Source organism: Equus caballus, chromosome 10, assembly GCF_041296265.1.
Source record: "Equus caballus isolate H_3958 breed thoroughbred chromosome 10, TB-T2T, whole genome shotgun sequence".
In the NCBI taxonomy this organism is placed as follows: domain Eukaryota; kingdom Metazoa; phylum Chordata; class Mammalia; order Perissodactyla; family Equidae; genus Equus; species Equus caballus.
The window spans coordinates 7417532-7440485 of record NC_091693.1 but is presented as its reverse complement, the minus strand read 5'-3'; the positions used below and the strand labels follow the sequence as shown (position 1 = coordinate 7440485).

The window sequence follows — 22954 nt, the reverse complement described above, 5'->3', positions numbered from 1 at the left end:
GAGTTTTAATTTTATTTTAACGGGCCACATGACCAGTTAGAGCATCTATCCCAATAATGGAAAATCCAAAGAGGGTGTAAGACATGGCCACTGAAAAATTAGGCAAAGTTATTGTGCCAGTGGTCAAGGTAAGGTGGACTTGTTTGCCTTTAATTTTATGTCCAGTAATGCCCAAAAGAACACAGTGAGGGTCTCCTTTAAATTTCGTGGGGTTTCTGGGCATCACCACGATTTGGAAACTGGTATCAATAAAGGCTGTAAAAGGTTACACATTGTGTGGTGACCAGTGGACCACCACAGTTGCACAGGGTCAATTATCTGTGGGTGGTGGCTGGGGTCCCAAGGGCATGCTATGTCCCTACGAGGCTAGGGAGATTGCCATTGACCCAGGTTAGGGAATGGGGCAGTGGGTCCTACACTTCAGAGACTAGGTTTGGGCAAGGAAGGGACTGAATGTTCTGTAGTTTGTCATGGAAGAACCTGGAGCTCCTTGGGGTCTTATTGGGATGAGAAGCCCAGATCAGTGTTACCAATACCAGGTCTTTTGGTGGGGGTTCTGCAGTGGTAGAGGGCAGCCCTGGAAACTTTGAAATGGGGACTAACTTCAGTAGTAGGATCTGTTAAAAAGTATCTGTGCCACAGGACACCATAGGTGTTTTTCCAAATAATCCTGAGGATCAAGATCTTTGTTGTTCCTGAGTCCTGGGGAGCAGCAGCAGAAATACTTAAAAAGCTCTTAGTCGGCCGTCTGCTCTTAAGAGTAGAGACCTCAGCAAACCACGTCTGCTTTTTCACTCTCAAATGACTGCTCTTTCACAAGGAACCAGCTGGTGGGTGCGTATATTGTACGGAGTATCACTCTTTCTCCTATTTCTATAGAACAGGGGCCAGTGCCTGCTTGAGACACACAACCAGCAGTCACAGAATAAGAGTCATTCCCCTTAGCCAGCATCAGTTACAGCATATGCTGGAACCAAGACACAAAATTCTAAGACACACATAGATGTATCCGTGCCAAGACACACAACACAAGGCCACGTTAAGGAGGACCCCAATCCCATACCCATCCCTAATACCAATTATCAAGACTTCTAACTATAACAGATTTAATCAGTTATAGATTAAATCTATAACAGAGGCTCTGTAGGACTCAGCAAATGCAGCAGAGAGCAGCACAACTCAAAGCATGACCTTGCCAGCAAGCAGCCGAGCCATCTCCCACACTATTTAAAGTGGTGTGCACCAGCTAGTAAGCCAAATGCAAGAGAAGAAACATCTCCAAGTAGTGGTGGTCATAGCCTAGAGACTGTCCTGCCAGCTACACAAATTAATCTGTGGTCACTTCACAGAGTCGGGATTGACCTTCCTCTCAATTTTACACTGAATGTTGAGGCTGATGACACTCCACACATCAAGAGATTCTGAAGGTTTGTTACTCACAAAAGGGGCCCCTGGGCAGAGCAGGGCCCACACAAGCAGGTATGGAGCGGCTTGAGCAAGGCAGAGAGAACAGGTTGGCTTTTATACAGGGTGGGACTGGACGTGGGCTGGACTTTGCAAAGTTTAAATTTCCCACTGACTCCAAAGGAGGTGTACACAGGCTTTCCTGTCAGCCTTTCCAGACATGTGGACAAAGAGGATAGAGAAGGTGAGGCTTAAAAAGCAGCAAACATCAAAACTGGAGTCAGACTCTTTATTACAAATAGATGCTATTACTATCAACAGTTTACCAATTAATAAAATTAAGCATAGAGAAGTTAAACAATTTGCCTGTCACATAAAGAGTAAATGGTAGCCTTTCCTCATTTACTACGTTCTCTAGTGTGAATCTGTAGAATTGCAAGGTTTGAATAATGCTAGAAAACTTTTCTACATTCATTATCAATTTTTTTCAGTATTAAATTTTCTGATTCTGAATAAACTAAATATCAGATAAAAGGAATTGCCACATCCACTGTATTTTACTGTCACATGAAATCTGATGATCTCTGACAAAGGAATGGCAAACACAGGGTTTCCTGCAGTAATTATGTTAGATTATGAACTCTCTGATGTTGAGTAAGGTGTGCTGACTGTCTGAAGGCCTTCCCACACTCCTTACATTCATAGGGTTTCTCACCTGTATGAATGCTATGATGTCGGGTAAGTTCTGAGCCACGGACAAAAGCTTTCCCACATTCCTTGCATTTATAGGGTTTCTTGGCAGTATGAATTCGCTGATGTTGAGTAAGTTGTGAGGCACAAATAAAGGCCTTCCCACATTGTGCACACTCATAGGATTTCTCACCAGTATGAATTTGGTGATGCTGAAAAAGTTGGGAACCACAAATAAAGGCCTTCCCACATTCCTTACATTCATAGTGTTTCATACCAGGATGAATTCTCTGGTGTTCAGTAAGTTGTGAGCCACGAAGAAAGGCTTTCCCACATTCCCTACATTGGTAAGGTTTCTCACCAGTATGAAGTCGCTGATGTTGACCAAGTTGTGAACGCAATCTAAAAGCCTTCCCACATTCCTTACAACCATAGGGTTTCTCACCAGTATGGATTCTCTGATGTCGAGTGAGTTCTGAGCCACAAATAAAAGATTTCCCACATTCCTTACATTTATAAGGCTTGTCACCAGTATGAATCCTCTGATGTCGAGTAAGGTGTGCAGACTGTCTAAAGGCCTTCCCACATTCTTGACATTCAAAGGGTTTCTCATCTGTATGAATTCTCTGATGTTGAATAAGATGTGAGCCACGAATAAAAGCTTTCCCACATTCCTTACATTCATAGTGCTTCTCACCAGTATGAATTCTCTGATGTTCATTAAGATAGGAAAAATGACTAAAGACCTTCCCACATTCCTTACATTTATATGGTTTCTCACCAATATGAATTCCTTGCTGTTGTATAAGTTTTGAGCCATAAATAAAGGCCTTCTCACAGTCATTGAATTTACAGAATTTCTCTCCAGGATAAATGTGCCGATGTAGAGTAAGAGATGTCTGCAGGCTGAAAGTTGGCATTTTTTCATAAGTCATTAATGCTTGCCCCAAATATCCCTCCTGATTTATCTCTTGCCTCTCAAACTGGCCTTTGCATTCCCAGTCATCTCTGATACTGCAGCCCAAGAAGCTATGACTTTTTTCCATTATTATCCATTGGGATGATGTTACTTCACAGATTTCTTTTTGCAGAAACAGTTCCTTGGTCTTACATCTGAACTCCAAGTCTGAAAGATAAACAGAAAGTAAACACATAGTGTTTCCTCTTTGGGGTGAAATAAAACTTCTATGGTAGAAATAGGGGAAAAGCTGAAAGTAATGTCCATAAGAAGTAAAGATGTGTACATGACCTTCAATTTGAAAAAGAGGTCAAGAGCATAAACACTTAAAGAAGAGGGAGGTTGTCAGGAAAACAGGTTAAGTCAGTAGTTTCTAAATTCAGGTGTAGATCAGAATCACATAGTCTATTAAAAAATTGGATGTCAATCACCTAAGTAAGAATTTACACCAATAGGTCTTGGGTTTCCTATTTTTAATACATTCAACCAGCCAATTCTGATATTGCACCAAATTTAAGAATCCCACCTAGAATTCTTCAATGGTTTCCAGTTGTACTTAGGATAAAATCCAAACTCCTTACCACAGTTTATGAGATCTTCTGTAATCTCATCTTTTCTTTGGCATACCTCAATCAAAATCCTATCCAACATCTTGTCAACACACTTCTCCCCACTGTTCATTATGTACCAAACAGTCATCACCTGTGAGCATCTGAAATTTACTTTTCAAAATTTTCCACAGACTGTTTAATTTGTTAGAAATTCTCTAAACTTGGCTCTTTGCATGGCTGGCTTCGTAGCATACTATAAGGCTCTTCCTTAGAAAGGTTGAGCTAGACAACCGTATTTAAATTCACTTCTTCATTCTCTCTATCTCATCTAGTATTTTCTCTCTTGTTGCAATTTTCTGGATTTTAGAATTATACAATCATTTATTCATATGTAATCTTTTATTTTCTTCCTGTTAAAGCTCTTGAGGGGCAGGAACAATGGCTGTTTCACTCAACACAGAATAACCAACATCTTACTCATAAAAGGGGTTCCATAGATAATTGTTTAATGAATGAATCACTGCATTAATGAAAGAGAATTATTATAGGGATAAAGGGAAATATATAGATATGGAACTAGGAAAGGTATTTAAGAATTATAATATTCATTTCTATTTATAATTATAGAATAGTTAGAATAGAAACATGTCTCTGATTTTAATCTCTCCCATATCACTGAAAAGATGATATATGCTCTTTACTTCATCAGTTCCCTCAGAGACTAAAACAAAATCATAACCAAAGCTAGATTATTAAACAGTACAAGTGGAAAAATGCTATTATATCCACCTAACTTCCCATCCATCCAATTTTTTCTCCCTTTACATATATACCTCTCCCAATGCTCACTGCCATTTATGTATAGACACGACTATCTTTTGTTTCCCTATTTCAACCACTATACTGAGGTGCCTTTTCTTCTACCCTTCACTTGAATTTGTAGTATTCCTCAACCTTCCTTCCAATACAGTCTATTTTGTTCCTCCAAACCCTTTCTCAGGGCCTCCCTTCCACTCCTTTCTGTCCAAGACCACTGTATTTTTACTTCCCAGAAAACTTCTTTTCTCCAGGCATTAGAACAGGTTGAAACGTAATTAACAGGGCTATGTAATGTTGAGCAGAGGGACTTGAGAACGTTGGGAGACTAGAATTGCCAACTATTTGGCAGAATGAGTCTGAGGAGACTGGGGCACTAGGAACTCTACAACAAAGGGCATGCTGGATGTAAGCAGAAGGAAATAATGGCGAATGGCAATCCGGGCAATGGAGGAGACAGAAAATTCTAAAATGCTGAGTTGAGTACAGAATGATTACAACACAAATACTGCTGTGACTACAGTATGATACGTTTTGTGGATTCAATGAAACTATCATTTGGTGCAGATGCTATAAAGTTTGTCCTTGAAACAGTAACTCAGGCAAAGTCTCTAGCAATAAGTGACTTGATAGTAAAAGCTGCAAAATGGCTCAAAGTCAAATAGTAAGGAGATTTAGTGAGGACACAGGATTCAGACAGACCAGCATTTCAGAACCCCGCTCTGTGGATCATTACCTTTAATCTACAAGACGTATAGTTAAAGATAAAACACAGCTTGAGCTCAAAGTAATCCTCCCAATTCATATTCAGGACTACCGGGCTTTTACTTAACGTTACCAATGTTCCCTTTCCTTTCTCCCATACTGAAAGTCTTGATTTTAAAAGACTCCAAGTAAATTGCTCATTTATTTTATTCCACGTTACACACACCACATTCTCAGAATAACAATATCAACACTGCTATCACTAATACGGTTACTTTTTAAAAACAATGTAAGGTGGGGTTTTTTTGTCATTTCTTTTGTTCTTAGGATATATAACCACTGGATACCAACCAACTTTTAGACTGAGTTATTTCATTTCTCTTTTGGTTTCAGGGATTTTTTTTAAAGTTACTTTTGTTTTATAATTATGTAATATATTTATATAGTTCCCAACTCAAATCTACAAAACAAAGTATGGTGAAAGAAGTCCTCTTCATCCTACTCCTTTGCCCACCTCTTGTAGCAAACAACTAAAAAGACTTTTTAAAAAAATACAATATCGGGGGTTGGCCCTGAGGCCTAGTGGTTAAGTTCAGCGCGCTCCTCTTTGGCTGCCCAGGTTTGGTTCCCGGATGCAGACCTACACCACTCATCAGTGGCCATGCTGTGGCAGCAACTCACACACAAAATAGGGAAGACTGGCACAGATGTTAGCTCAGGGCAAATCTTCCTCAAGCAAAAAGAAAAAAAAATATATATATATATAATATCCTTCCTGTTTTTGATAAATAGCAGCATATTTTATATAACCAGTGTTTGGCCTTAGTTCTATCATTTTGATTTATGAAACAAACACTTGAGCATGCACACATCCATATCCTTTATATACAGTCTTTTATACGATGTATACCATTTTACTTATTCTCTATTTGGGGGTATATCTTTTCATATTTGGTCAAGTTTACAGTTTTGATCCAATGGTTATTTTTATCCTAATAAATTTATATAATAACTGTTGTCCCTTTTTTTTCTTTTTTGCTATTATCTACTGGTTTCCTAATATGAGAAACAAGGAAAATAATTATTAATCTCTTCTCCCTCCCCTAGCCTGATTTAAAATAATTACTCCCTGTTAATATCTATAAGGTAATTTGCAAGCTTATTGTATCTTTCATACACTCCCCACATTCTTACCCTACTTCCTGGGGAATTATATCCACACATCTACTGTATCTAAGTAATAATATTATACTGTCTTCCTTAATACCACCACTTGGTATTAGATATACAGGTTATTATATATTTAATGCTGACCTAGTCTTTAGGTTTATGTCTATTTCAGTTTTCTGAAGCTCACTTTCTGGTTGATTCCTCAGGAAGGGGTTAGGGAAACGATATCACCTAAGTTTCTGCATGTATATAACAATTTGGCTAGATGTAAAATTCTTAGCTCAAAATTTATGTCTTTGTATACCTTAAACAGAAAAATATACATCATCTTCTGGAATAAAGCTTTCCTATACAAAGGCCAGATGATAATCTGATTTTCCTTTCCTTTCAAGTGACTGGTCTTTATGCTTAGATGCCAAAGGTATGATTTTCCTGGTCACATGGTGTACTCTTTCAAAACAAACTTTCAATCCTTTTCTTCTTAATTTTAGTAAAGTTATCTTGAATCATTTTTGGCAACTGTTCTGTTCATTGCACAATTATTGGAAGTCTTAATGAAGATGTTTGACCTTCATTGTCTACTTTCTGTATCTATCTTTTTCTGTCTAATCCTTTTTCTCTCCTTGTTCATTTCTCCTTGATTTTGAAGTTTTCTTTCTTTTCCATCTTCTATTTCTCCTAAGTCATCATTTGTTGCATGTTTTCATTTTTATTTTCCTTCTAGTTTGGTCTTGACTTCTGAAATGGTTTTTTATTTTATTTCTAATTCTTTCCTAAGTTATGTCACCATCTTTTCAATTTTTTTCTCCAATCACCTCATATCTGAGTTTTTCTAATTCTGTAGAATTGTACTTTCAGAATGTCTGCCATTTTCTGAAATTTTCAGCTAATTTTGAAACATTATGACACAGTTTGTAGATATGACTTGCTGCTGTGTCTTTCATTGTTTATAGGAAATGTTTTATTCCTTATTATCTTTTATCTTTTTCAAAGACTGGCACCTGAGCTAACATCTGTTGCTGATCTTTTTTCCCCCTTCTTCTTTTCCCCAAAGCCCTCCAGTACATAGTTGTATATTCTAGTTGTATGTCTTTCTGGTTGTGCTATATGGGATGCCTCCTCAGCATGGCCTGATGAGCGGTACCAGCTCCACACCCAGGATCCAAACTGGTGAAACCCTGGGGCGCTGAAGCAGAGTGTGCAAACTTAACCACTCGGCCAGAGGCAGCCCCTCTCTTTTATCTTAAAGCAATTTTGTACAAGGTGAAACTACAATCTTTTGCTACTTTTAATTAACTTTTTGAAAATTTTAAATTAACATACAGTAAAGCTTTCTTGGGTACAGTTCTAAGGTTTTAATATGTGTAGAGATTCATGTAAGCACAATAATGATACAGAATAGTTCCATCACCCCCTAAAACTCCCTCCGCTATCCCTTTATACCACTCCCTCCCATGTCCCTAATCCCTGGGAAACACTGATCTGTTCTCTATCTCTATATTTTTTTCATTTCCAGATTATTATATAAATGGAATTACACAGTAACCTTTACACAATGTTTCCCACTCAGCATAATGCCCTTGAGATCCTTGCAAGTTGCTTCATGTACTTATAGTTCATTTCTTTTTATTAAGTAGCATTCCATTGTAAGGATATGCCACTCACTTGTTGAAGGACATTTGCAGTGTTTTCAGTTTGGGGCAATCATGAACAGAGCTTACTACAAATACCATGTATAGGCTTTTCTGTAAACATAAGTTTCCATTTCTCTGGGGTATTCATGAGGATTGCTGGGTCATGTGTGTTTAACTTCATAAGAAATTACCAAACAATCCTCCAAAGTGACTGGGCCATTTTGCATTCCCTCTAGCAATGTATGTGAGTTCCAGTTGCTCAATACCCTTGTCAACACTTGGTAAGGGCAGTATGTTTTATTTTAGCCAATCTAATAGGTGCGCAGTAGTACCTCATCATGGTTTTAATGTGCATCTTCCCAATAGCTAACAACGTTGAACATCTTTTCATGTGTTTATTTGCCATCCATATATCCTCTTTGATGAAGTGTCTGTAAAGTTGTGATTTGAGGGTTCTCTTCTTCTCATAGCTGTCAGACTCTCCCTCACTTTGCTTCTACTTCATCCCATAAAAGCTCCAGACACCAAAAGGATCTTGGGGTTGTCAGTTTATTCTCAATTAAGCCTCTTTTAGGGTTCAAGGGGATGACTTGTCACTTAACGTTGATTTAGATGATACCTGCGGACTTGTTTTTTGCTCTCTTAGTTGCTTTCCTATTTGGTTTGTTTGTTTTGTTTGGTGGGAGATGGGGAAGATTCAAGGAAAGCAAAAACATTACACATCCACTGCCACCATTTTCCCAGAACTCTCTTACAATTTTTTCAAAGTAATTTCAATCAGGAATGATTTTTGTTTCATAACTCCACTGAAAAAGCCCTCTAAGACCACCCAAACCCTCCCTTTCGTTAAATCTAGCGGTCAGTCACCCTTCTGCCAGCAGCATGTGGCAGCTGACTTACTGTACACCCATACTTTCCTTGGTCATTTTCCTACTTTACTCACCAGTCTGTCTTAGTCTCCTTTAAGATACCATCTAGGGTGACCAACTATCTTGGTTTGCCTGGGACTGTCCTGATTATAGCACTGAAAAGTCCCACATCCTGGAAAACTCCAGTCTCAGGCAAACTAGAACACTGGCCAACCTAATGTACCACCCTGCTTTCCTGCCTTCCAAGTGGAGGAACGTCTCAGAGCATGGTCCTTGACCTCTTCTCCTCTCGGTATTTCATTCATTTACCAAATGATCTAATTCAGTCCTATGGTTTTATAAACTATCCATATGCAGGTGATTTCCAGCTCCACCCCCTCCACTCTGCCAGAGGATCACATATCCAACTACTACTGATCCTGTTGGCTGAACCTTTGAAAAATATCCCAGATCTAATTTTCTCAACATTTCTACTGTTAACATCATAGGTATCAGCAAACTTTTTCTTAAAGAGCCAGATGGTAAATATGTTAGGCTTGCAAGCCATACAGTCTCCACTGTAACTGCTCAACTCAGCCACGGCAGCACAAAAGTAGCAACAGACAACATATAATGAACAGATGTAGCTACGTTCCCATAAAACTTTATTTACAGGCAGCTGGCTCACAGGCCATACCTAGTCTGCTGACCCCTAGTCTAATCTATCATTATTTGTGTGTGAGTTACTAATACAGCATCCCAGCTGCCCACCTTATTCCTACTTTTAGCTTCACTAAAAGTAGTCAGAAAGTATTTTTTGTTAAGAAATACATATAAACAAGAGTGGTTTGTGCATTTGTATATAGATATATAAAAAAGGTATGAAGAATAATGAAATGAACACCATGTATCCATCACTAAGCTTAAAAAAATAAAACATTACAAATATTATTGATGCTCCCGGTATATCCCTCCTAAAGCAAATCGTTCCCACTTTCCTGTACCCTACAGGTACCACTATTTTGAACTTCGTATTTCTCATTCCTTTTCTTTTTTATTATTTACTATATATATATGAATCATTATTTAAAATACTGTGCAGTTTAACAAAATTTGAATATTATATAAATAGCATCATACTTCTGGTTTTCTGTGACTTTTTTATGGTCAAATTGATACATTAGTTATAATTCATTCATTTCCTGACAATTTTGGTTTTACATAGCATACAATAGAAGTTGGGTGATTTATTGATCTATTTAGCTGTTCTTGGACATTTAGATTGTGTCTAGTATTTTGCAAACATTGCTGGTACTAACATTCTTACTCATCTCTCCCATTGCAACCTCCACTTCTGGCAATATGGTACACTATCTGTTATGAAAAGCAGTCTGTGTTGCAAAACACCCAAATGCTGGATGTGTCAAACAAACGTATCTTTAAACCTTCTGGTGAGCTTCCAAGAAAGTAAGGGAAATCCCTAAGGACAAAAACAGTATGAACATACAAAACACAGAAAAGAAAACTGAAACTGGAGTGGCAAGCAAATGCAAACACTGAAGCTATCTTGGGGGGAAAGCTCAACAGGGGAAACCAAGCGTTTTGTGGGTTAATATCCACGCGAAGAAGAGGTTAAGACTCAAAACCTGCAAGGTTAAGCGCTAAACCTGAGGCCACAGCATAAAACCCAGAACTGCAAAGAAGCCACAGCCAGAAGTAAAGAGTGAGCTAGGAAGAAAGTCTCCTGCCAGACAAGGGAGCTGACAAGTAATGTGCTTTTCTCTGCCATGGTTCTAGATTTCCCCACCAGCACCAAAAAAGTCTCACCTGGGAATTAATAAAGATCTGTCCTCACATAAGACTGGGGTTTGAATTTACAGTACCTCTCAGGGACACCTCAAGCTGAGAAGTTAATTAAAAAGTAGTCCTGGTCTCTGGAAGAAACAAATAATTTTCTAAAGGAATGTTTCCAACCCAGATTCAGCCACACAGAAATTCACAATGAAAAGTAACCAAAGACTAGCAGAAATAAACCACCAAAATGAGCATTAGCAGAAATAACAAAGAGAAGATTGAGGCCAGCAGCCACTTCAGATACTAAGAGAGAAATAATATAATTCACTATATGAAATATATATATATATATTTTAAAGATGAAGTCAAAAAAGTGAGAAAGTACCCAAGTACTGACAAGTACACCAAGTACCCAGATCTTGATTTCTAATAATATTCTCCAATAAATGGAACCAGGTTCCTTGAAGAAATTGCTGATTCTAGGACTGGGACAGGAAATATACATGGGGGGCCTGGAGCATCTTGTATTCCCAAGTAAGGAAGTGCTCCTGAAAACCCACAATGATGGGGTACGTCCAAAGGACACAGAAGCCAAGTGAAAGAGCTCCCGATCGTCAAAGTTGGAATAATCTGAGTAACAAAGTAAATAAAGTGGTATTAAACTTATAATTCAAAGTATAAAATGAGTTCATACTGATATAATAAATGAATAAATACATAAATGGAGAATAGACAAATCTCCTGTGCAGAAGAATTCTAAATAACTTATTTAGATTCTCTGCCCAAGGAGTTAAAATATAACTCCCATTCCTTAAGTGTGGATTGTGCATAGTGTCTTCCTTCCAAAAACTAGAGTACAGAAAGGGAGGAAGAAAGAGTAACTTTGCAGTGGAGAAACCTGACAAACGCTACTGCAGCCAGGTGATCAAGGTCAACATCAATGTGAAGTCATGTTGTTTGTACGCGCCTGTGAGAGGACATGATGAGAATGGCACTCTACGTCTATGGTCTTCCTCCCCAACATCCATAACCCAGTCTAATCACACAAAAAGTACCCGACAAGTCTCAATGAGGGACAATCTATAAAATACCTGACCAGGACTCCTCAAAACTGTCACAAACACGTCTGAGAAACTGGCACAGCCAAGAGGAGCCTAAGGAGACATGACAACTAGATGTATGTGGTGTCCTGGAACAGAAAAAGGGACATTAGGTAAAAACTAAGAACATCTGAGCCAAGCATGGGCTTTCGTTAATAATAATGGAAGAGTATTGGTTCATTAATTGTGACAAATGTACACATGAAAGACGTTAATAACGGGAAATTGTGTGGGTTATATGGGAATCTTCTGTACTATCTTCACAACTTTTCAGTAAATGTAAAACTAAAAGTTTCTTTTTTAAAAAAAGTGAGAATATAACAACTGATAAACAAAATGACCAGGCGAAATTCTTTTAAAGATCTAAATGGAACTTCTAAAAATAAAAAAATAATTGAAATTTAAAAGTCAATGGATGAATTAGAAATATGAAAATGCAGTCATGATGTGGTTTTTTCCCAAATATTTCCTAGTTCCATCCATTGAAGTCTTAGAAACAATGAGCAATCCAGCAGCACAAGCAGGCAATGACTAGCTGCTGTTTCTAAATACCATTTCTCACTCCAAAGAATCAGGGCTCTTTGGAGCATCTCAGGGACAGGGCAGGAAATGTATATTATAAGCCTGGAGCACAGTGGCACATTGGAAAAGCAAAGAAGCTATCAAAGACTCCTAGGGTCATGTCAAAAGGACTCAGGAATCAATTTGAAAAGGCTCCCAATGGTCAAAGATGGGACAATTTGACCATGGATTTAAGAATAATAGCAGTACTGTAATAACTGAGAAAACATCAAATATTTTTTAAATCTATGAGTTCATAATGATGATTAAAAAGTTCTTTTTGGGGCCAGCGTGGTGGTGTAGTGGTTAACTTCACATGTTCTGCTTTGAGGGCCCGGGGTTCACAGGTTCAGATCCTGGGCGCGGACCTAGCACCACTCATCAAGCCATGCCGTGGTTGCCATCCCACAAAAACAGAGGAAGATTGGCACAGATGTTAGCTCAACGATAATCTTCCTCAAGCAAAAAGAGGAAGACTGGCAACAGATGTTAGCTCAGGGCCAACCTTCCTCACCAAAAAAACCCCCTAAAAACAGAACTACCATATGATCCAGTAATTCCACTTCTGGGTATTTATCTGAAGAAAATGAAAACACTAACTCGAAAAGATATTTGCACTCCCATGTTAATCACAGCAAATAATTACAAAAGCCAAGACATGGAAACATCCTAACTGTCCACTGATGGAAGAATGGATAAAGAAGATGTGGTACATACACGCGCACACGCACACACACATAGACACAGAGGAACACTATTTCAGCCATCAAACGGAAGCTTTGGCATTCAACAACATGGATGGCCTTTGAGGGCATTATTGCTAAGTGAAATAAGTCAGACAGAGAAAGACAAATACTATATGATCTCACTTATATGCAGAATCTAAAAAAAAAACCAAGCTCATAGATACTACAGAGAACATATCAGTGGTTACCAGAAGTGGGAGTTGGGGGTGGGTAGGTGATGTGGGTAAAGGGGTGCAAACTTCCAGTTCTAAAATAAATAAGTCCTGGGGATGTAATGTACAGCATGGTACTATAGTTGTTAATATTGTACTGCACATTTGAAAGTTGCTAAGAGAGTAATTCATAAAAGTTCTCATCACAAGAAAAAAATTCTGTAACTGTATGGTGATGGATGTTAAGTAGACATTGTGGTGATCATTTCACAATACATACATATATCAAATCATTATGTTGTATACCTGAAACTGATATATTTGTGTATGTCAATTATAGCTCAATAAAAGATAAATAACTGAAACATTTATATGTATTGCCATGGAAAGGATACAAAATATATTGTTAATTGAAAAAAAAATGGCAGAACCAGAATTTGAATCCAAACAGTCTGGCTCCAGAGTCTGTGCTTTCAAATTCCAAATCAGTGGAGTAAAAATAAACACTGGAGCAAATTTTAGTTTTTAAACTCCAAATCAATCCAAAACAAGACAAAATAAGACAAAAAATAAAAACAGAGAAAGTGGGACAAAAAGGACAAAATAAGATGTTTAAAAAGTTCAAATGCTGGGGCCGGCCCCATGGCCGAGTGGTTAAGTTCACACGCTCTGCTGCGGCAGCCTGGGGTTTCGCCAGTTCAAATCCTGGGCACGGACATGGCACCGCTCGTCAGGCCACACTGAGGCGGCGTCCCACATGCCATAACTAGAAGGACCCACAACTAGGAGTACACAACTGTGTACCGGGGGGCTTTGGGGAGAAAAGGGAAAAAAATTAAATCTTAAAAAAAAAAGTTCAAATCCATCAGTAATTATAATAAATGAAACAGTTAAAGAAGAGAAAGCCAAATCCTATTAAAAGAAAAAAACAAACACATGAAGTCACAAAGTTGAAGTAAAAAATAAGAAAATGAAAATCAGGCTAGGGTAGAAAGCTGGGGTATTAGCATCAGAAAAAGGAAACTTCCCGATGAAAGCATTATTTGGAATAAAGAGGATCACTACCTAATGATAAAATATTCAATTCACCAGAAAGAAATAATAATTCTAAACTTGTAAGTATCCAACAAAATAATCTCTAAATATGCAAAGCAAAAATTGAGAGAATACAAGTTTAAAGCTTCACTTTGATTGTGAGAGATCTTAATACACCTCTTTCAGCAATTAATAAGTCAAGCAGACAGAAAATAAAAAAGGATATAGAGGATCTCAACATTATTATTTTTTTTAAAAAGATTGGCATCTGAGCTAACAACTATTGTCAATCTTCTTTTTTTTTTTCCTGCTTTTTCTCCCCAAATCCCCCCAATACATAGTTGCATATTCTAGTTGTGAGTGCCTCTGGTTGTGCTATGTGGGATGCTGCCTCAGCATGGCCTGACAAGCGGTGTCATCTCCGGGCCAGGATCTGAACCAGTGAAACCCTGGGCCACCGAAGCGGAGCACGCCAACTTAACCACTCAGCCACGTGGCCAGCCCCTCAAGATTATATTAAGCTAGCTATTTTGAATATATAGAGAATTTTACATGCAACAATTAAAAGAAGGTACAGATACATGTGAATCCTTCTAAATAACTGATAGTTCAGCAGTTCATGAAGGAGGTCTTAACACATTTCCAGAAACTGGTCTCATGATCATGTAAGTACTGACTAGAGGCAATTAAGGTAGAACTCAATAACAAAAAAACTATAAAAAATATTTGGAAATTTTATAAACAAGAAAAAAGACAGACATACTTATAAAAGCTCAATGGGTCAAAAAGAATATCGTGGAAATTTTTTATAACTGACGATAATAAAAATTCTTCATGTCAAAACTTGTGAGACTTCTGGTAGGGGCGCCCAAGCTACTACTCTGATGACTGTATAGGGTACAGAAGATAGAAGATATGGCCTAGGGATCGCCCAGGCTAATAAGAAACCCTGCCTAAAGCTGGGACTCCAAAGGGCTCCATCCTCGTGTATGAGGGAACAAGATATAAATCCCAGTGTGCTGAAGATGACAGCAAAGAAACTCACCTGATTCAATTTAGGAACTGATGGAGAGGACAAAAGAAATCTCTCCTGATAACCTATAACCACAATCTGACCTCCACCCACATTTGTGGTTTTAATTCACCCGACCTGTATGGTCTGAAAAAGCTAAAGTGCAGAATTTATTTAAAAGTGGTTCCGAAAATAATCTTTACATCTTTGCCAAGAGTCTGGCATATAGAAGGCTCTCAATAAATCTTCACTGAATAATTAAATCTAAAAAAGTAAAATAAAAGCGGTTGTGTCTTGGGCAAAAGGCAAAAAGCAAACAAAAAATCTCTCTGGAGAAAATCAATTCAACCCTCAGAAATTTCTCACAGATAAAGTTCAAAGGAAAGTGAGTGCTTCATAAGAGAAAATTTTAACACATACAAGGAGACAAGGTACCACTTGAAAAAAATGGCAGAAACAGAACTGAAAGACTTCAGATATTAGAATAACCTCAAAGAGAAGAAAATTATTGTGTTTAATAATGCTTAAAGAAATTAAAGTCTTGATACCACTAGTAAATAAAGTAACTACATATTTTTTATTTATATCTGAGTTTTTAGCCACTGTTACTTTTTTTTAAGTGCCCCCTTGTCCTCTAAGGTCTCAGCTATACTTTCAACACACTGAATAACCTATTTCCAAGAAGAGTTACATTTGCAAATGTTTATTAGGAACACATGATTTCTTACCTCCAAAGGTATATAAATTGTTGACTGAAGTTGTTTCTTTCCCCACTTTTCTCCAACTTTATGCATAGCAACATATTTATTCACACATTCATGCACGGTGTGTCTAAATGTGTGTGTATTTTTGTCTTTCTACAAAAATAGAATTGTCCTATACATATTGGTGTGCAACTTTTTTCCCCATATAACAATAGAACAGGGGTAATTATAAAGTTACTATTTACAGATTTATTTCATTTCCTTTAATAAGCTGCATAACATCCCATTGTGTGGATATACATATTTAAGTTTCCCTATTAATGCACTTTTAGATTGTTACTGCTATTCCAAGAAATCTTATACTTCTGTATAATATATCGTTAGCTACTACTATTATTTCTGTAGAATAGGTTCTAAAAGTGAGATTACTCATTCAAAGGGTAGGCATATTTTCACTTTTAATGTACTAGTTTTATTCTTACCAGCAGTGTAAGAGAGTGTCTGTTCCCTAGCCAGCAATGAATATTCCCATCCTTTTAGTTTTTAGTTTTTATCTGATGGACAAATATTGGTAGGCATCCATTGGAATATGCTAACTCTAAGGTAACTGGTAAATAAAGGACTCTTGTTAACCCAAAGGGCTAGATCCATCATATGGAATTTCAGTAAGTGCGGCAGTTAGAGTAAAAGATAGGGTCCCTCACTCCCTAACACTTGTATACATCCCTATTTTCCTGCTAGTGGCAGACTCAAGAATGTCTTGCTAGAAGGCTTAATTCCCCCATAATTGCCATTATTTCCCCCATTCTACTCCTAAATAAATCAGTGGGGAAAAAAACTATATATATTTAAATATATACATATAGATAGACAGATTGATATGAACAATTGATAAGTTATCTTATGTAAAGTGTGAGTAAAGATAGCTTTGGGAAGAAACAGAAGGCCAGCAAGCCCAAAGTTAGTTCTTTGAAAAGACTAATGAAACTGGCAAACCTCTCGTGAGAAAGATAAAGAAAAAGAGGAGGGACAAATACTCATATGAGTTCAAAAAAAAGAAAATATAGCCAAAGAAACTACAGATTTTAAAGATATAACTAAAGTACGTAACAACTTGATGCCGATAATATTGAAACTTTTTATGAAATAGACAAATTCCCAGGAAAAATATAAATCACTAAAATTTACTCATGATCAAATAGAAAACCAGAATTATACATAGCCACTAAAGTAAATAAATTGCTAGGTAAAAACTTTGCACTAGGCTTAACAATAAAAGTAATTTTAAAAAAAACAACTGAGCAGAGACATCAGTGGCCACACACTGTAGGAAAACAGACTACAGAATTAGTCCAGATAAGTCACTAAACAAATTTTAAAATAAAAAAATAAAAATAGCAATTACTACACCTGAAGAGATCAGAGTTGCTATACTATATTATCTGCAATGTTCAGTTTTCAACAAAAATCATGAAACATGCAAAGAAACGGTAAGTGGGATCCATTCATGAGGGGGAAAAGCAGTCAATAGCAACTCTCTCTCAGGAAGCCAAGAAAAAGTCTTCAGAGAAGTTATAAATAGCTTCAAAGAACCAAAGGAAATCATACTTAAGAAATAAGGGACAATGACTCATTAATTAGAGAATATCAATAAAGAAAAATTATTAAGAAAAAACAAACAGAAATCCTGGAGTTGCAAAGTTCACTAACTGAAATGAAAAATTCACTATGGGGGATCAATATTACATGTGAGTTGGTGGAAAAAAAAATTCAGTGTCCTTGAAGATAGAACAATAGAGATTGCTATAACGCAAAGAAAAAGGAATGAAGAAAAATGAACAGAGTCCCAGAGACCTGTGAGACAGACCAAGTGTAGCAACATACATGTAATGAAAGTCCCAGGAAAAGAAGAGAGAAAAGAACAGAAAAAATATTTGAAGGAACGTATCAGATTTGATAAAAAACAATCTACAGATTTAAGTTCAATGAACTCCAAGTAGGATAAACACAAACAGACCCACAACCAGTCATATCACAGCCAAACTGTTCAAAGACAAAGAGAAAACCTTGAAAGCAACAGGAGAAAAATATTAATAAAAAACAAAAGAAAAAGTATAGTGAAATGACAATAAAATTAACAGCTGATTTCTCATCAGATACAATGGAAGCCAGAAAACACGAGAATGAAGTACTCCAAAGCGATGAAAGAGAAAAACTGTCAGCCAAGAATCCTATATCCAATGAAACTATCCTTCAAAAATAAAAGTGAAATAAAAACATTTCCAGATAAACAAAGATTGAGAGAATGTGCTGCTAGTAGGCCTACCTTACAAGAAATACTAAAGTTAGTTCTTCAGGCTGAAAGGAAGTGACACCAAATGGTAACTTGAATCTATACGAAGAAACAAAGAATACTGGTAAGGTAACCATGTAGCTCAATATAAAAGGCAGCATAAATACATAATTTTTCCTCTTAACTAATTTAAAAAAGAATTTCATAAAGCAATAATTATAAAATTGTATCATTGGGCTTATAATGTATAAGATGTAACATATTTGACAATAATTAATACAAAGGGTGGGGAAGGATGAAACTGTATCTGGAGCAAGGATATGACAACAGGGGGTAATGAATCCACAGAAAGAAGAGTACCAGAAATCGTAAGCATGTAGCATATACAAAAGTGCTATTTATTTTTTCGCCTTCTCTTAAGCCTCTTTAAAGGGCATTAAGTTGTATAAAGCAATAATTATAACAATTTATTGTTGTATTTATAGCATACATAGAGGCAATATATCTGACCATAATAGCACAAAGAACCAGGAAGGAAATGGAACCATTGGAGCAAAGGTTCTGTATTTTATGGTAATTCCATTAGTATTAATCTGAAGTAGATTTTGATAAATTAAGATATATTTTGTAGTCTCTAGAGGAACCATTATAAAGTTAAAAAATTAAAGAAATTTAAATGGTACTCTAGAAAATTTCTAAATATAGAAGTCAGTAAAGAAGGAACAGAGAAACAAAAAAGCCATAAGACACATGAAACAGCCAAACAGCAGAAATAAATCCAACCATATTAATAACATTCAGTGTGAAAGGATTAAACACTCCAATCCAAAGGCAGACACTGTCACACTGGATAAGAAAACAAGATCCAACTATATGCTGTCTCCAGGAAACATGGTTTAGGTTGAAAGATACAAATAGGTTGAAAATTAAAGAATGGATAAAAATAAACCATTCAAACAGTAACATTAAGTAAGCTAGAGTGGATATACCAATATCAGAAAAATGGGCTTATGACAACAACAAAAGTATTACTAGAGATAAAGGGAGGTTTTTAAGGATAAAAAGCCAATTCATCAGGAAGATACAATTATAAACATATATGCAGCAAACATCAGAGCCCCAAAATATATGAAACAGTGACAGAATTGAAGGGAGAAACAGCTCTACAATAATGGTAAAATACTTCAGTATTTCACTTTCAATAATAGATAGAAAAACCAGAGAGGAAATCAATAAGGAAACAGAGGACTTGTACAATACTAAACCAAATGGACATAACAGACATACACAGAACATTCTACTCAACTGCAGCAGAATGCTCCTTCTCACATGCACATGGAACATTCTCAGTATAGACCATATGTTAAGCTATAAAACAAGTCTTAATAAATGTGAAAACACTGAAATTATACTAAGTATCTTTTCCAATCACAATGAAAGTAGAAATCAACAGATCAAAAAATCAAGAGCTAAGATTAGTGGATACCAGGGGAAAGGTGGGGTGGGGGGTGGGCACAAAGGGTGAAGTGGTGCACCTACAACAGGACTGACAAACATTAATGTACAACTGAAATCACACAAGATTGTAACCTATCATTAACTCAATAAATAAATAATAAAAGTAGGGGAAGAGGAGGTCAGAAACTAAAATCTTACAGTCCATGTGAAGCATGTAAACAAGTGGAACCTGACCAAATTTGATCTCCTTCACTAGACTGAAGTGCTGAGAATACATGGCCATTCTCATCTGATTATAAAAAATACAAAGCCCTACACTAAGAACAGGAAACCCAAGATTTACTTCTCTGTACTACAACTAAGCCTGTGTTATGGACAAATCAAGATTACAATCCCTATTTTAAGGATGGGGAAAATACTCATAGCCTACCTTCTTGACAAGAAGGCTGATGGAAAAATGAGATCATTTGTTTAGAATTTTTAATTTCCCAGGGGGAAAAAAGCTCTAAATAAATTTAGTTTACCATAAAAAAAAAAAAAAATCAAGAGCTAAAACTATAAAATACTCAGAAGAAAGCTTAGAGGAAACGCTTTATGATGTTGAATTTGGCAATGATTTCTTGGATATGATACCAAAAGTTAGGCAACAGAAGAAAAAACAGATAAACTGGACTTCATCAAAATTTAAAACTTTTGTGCATTAAAGGACACCATGCTATGGTCTGAATGTTTATGTCCCCCCAAAATTCATGTTGAAATCCTAATGCCTGAAGTGATGGTATTAGAAGTGGGGCCTTTGGGCGGTGCTTATGTCATGGGGGTGGAGCCCTCATGAATGGAATTAGTGCCTTATAAAAGGCTCCAGAGAGATCCCTAGTCCTTCCACCATTTGAGGACACAGTGAGAAGGTACCAGCTATGAAACAGGAAGAGGACCCTCACCCAACCATGCTGGCACCATGATCCTGGACTTCTAGCCTCCAGAACTGTGAGAAATAAATGCTGTTGTTCATAAGTTACTCAGTCTCTGGTATTTTGTTATAGCAGCCCAAACAGACTGAGACACACCATCAATAGAGGGAAAAGGATACCCAAAGAATGGGAGAAAATATCTGAACAACAGAAAAAACAATCCAAATTTAAAATGGACAAAGGACTTGAATAGACATTTTTCAAAAAAGATATGCAAATAGCTAACGAACATATGAAAAGATACTCAACATCACTAATAATTAGGGAAATGCAAATCCAAACCACAATGAGATACCACTTCACACCCATTTAAGATGGCTATTAAAAAAAAACAACAGAAAAGTGTTGGCAAGGATATGGAGAAATCAGAACCCTTGTGCACTGCTTTCTTCTGAGTATTTCATAGTTTTAGCCCTTGCTGGTGGGAATGTAAAATGGTGCAGCCACTGTGGAAAACAGTGTGGCAGGTCCTCAAAAACTTAAACATACAATTACCAGATGATCCAGCAATTCCACTTCTGGGTATATACCCAAAACCTTAAAAGCAGGGACTCACACAGCTATTTGTACACCCATGTTCTTAGTAGTATCATTCACAAGAGCCAAAAGATGGAAGCAATCCAAGCATCCATCGATGGATGAATGGATAAAGAAAATGTGGTAAATGCATACAACGAAATATTAATCAACCTTAAAAAGGAAATCCTGACACATGCTACAACATGGGTGAACCTTGAGGACATTATGCTAAGTGAAATAAGCCAGTCACAAAAGGACAAACATTGTATGATTCAACTCATATGAGATACCCAGAGTAGTGAAATTCATATAGACAGAAAGTAGAATGGTGGTTGCCAGGGCCTGGGAGGAGAGAGGAACTGAGAGTTATTATTTAATGAGTACACAGTTTCATTTTGGGATGATGAAAAAGTTCTAGAGACAAATATAGTGATGGTCACACAACAATGTGAATGTACTTAATGCCACTAAATTTACACTCAAATAAGGTTAAAGTGGTAGTAAACGTGGTTATTCATATTTTACCACAATTTTAAGTAAACAAATAAGTAACTCCTACAAATTAATTATTAAGAAAATAAACCTAACCAACCTAGCAGAAAACATGGCAAAATTTCACTTAAAAAAGAAGTACAAACAGCAAATACACTTTTTAATTTTTTTTTATTTTATTTTATTTTTTGAGGAAGATTAGCCCTGATCTAACACCTGCTGCCAATCTTCCTCTTTTTGCTGAGGAAGACTGGCCCTGAGCTAACATCCATGCCCATCTTCCTTCACTTTTTATACATGGGATGCCTGCAAATATACTTTTTAAAAAATGTTCAGGGGCCTGCCTGGTGGTGTAGTGGTTAAGTTTCCACACTCCACTTCAGCAGCCTGGGGCTCATGGGTTCGGATCCTGAGGGTGCAAATGTACATACCGCTCACCAAGCCATGCTGTGGTGGCATCCCATATGCAAAATAGAGGACAACTGCCACAGATATTAGCTCAGCAACAATCTTCCTCACCAAAAAAAAAAGTTCAACCTAATAACAACTGGGAAAATGTAGAATTTTGCATTCACTACTGTACAGTGAAGAATTAACTTTCCATAAAGAGAGGTCTGGCCTTTGTCCTGGCTCCTGGGAGGTAGCCTCTACAGCCTTGGAATTTCTCCAGTGATGGGAGTGTCTCTGTTACTCACAGTGGGCCCCTTAGACCACATCTGACAGTTTATGCTAACTCAGTGACTCCCAGTGGGGGCTGCCCCGTGCCAGAAAGATGAATTATATGATTAGAGGGTTGGGTCTTCGGGCCAGGCAGAACGAGCCTCCAAAGACGGAGAGGGGGCTGGAGGTTGAGTTCAACCACAAGGACAATAATTCAATCAATCATGCCTACGTAATGAAGCTTCAATGAAAACTTCGGACACTGAAGCTCAGCTGAGCATCTTGGGTTGGCAATACTCCACGCATACTGTCACACGTCAATGACAGGAGGGCAACACATCCCTGAGGACATGGAAGCTTTGCATTTGGAACGACCCCAGATTCCGCCCTATGTGTCTCTTCCCTTGGTTGGTCCTGATCCTTTTGCTGGCATTCTTATGCTATAATCAAACTAATCATAAGTAAAGTGCGTTCCTGAGTTCTGTGAGTTGTTCTGGCAAATTGTCAAACTTCAGGGAATCCATGAAGATCCCCAAATTTACAGCCAGGTGATCTGAAAGACGGGTGACCCTGTAGGCCCCTTGAACTTTCAGCTGGTGTCGAAGTCTTGAGCAAATCTGGCAGTCTAGAGAACTGTGCCCTTCACCTCGAGTGTGGCTAACTCTAGATAACTATATTGGC

The 22954-nt window shown here is 37.3% G+C and overlaps 1 protein-coding gene across 3 annotated transcripts in view; it reads right to left on the bottom strand.

Moving 5' to 3' along the window:
- Positions 1-1679: 1679 nt before the first annotated feature.
- LOC100060759 (zinc finger protein 850) overlaps positions 1680-22954 on the bottom strand; it is a 32588-nt gene continuing 11313 nt past the window's right edge. For all 3 annotated transcript variants that reach the window (XM_014733355.3, XM_014733352.3, XM_023651348.2), the window contains one exon: positions 1680-3220. In XM_014733355.3, the coding sequence (XP_014588841.1) occupies positions 2028-3220 (1193 nt within the window). In that variant the 3' untranslated portion in view covers positions 1680-2027. The remainder of the gene's footprint in view (positions 3221-22954) is intronic.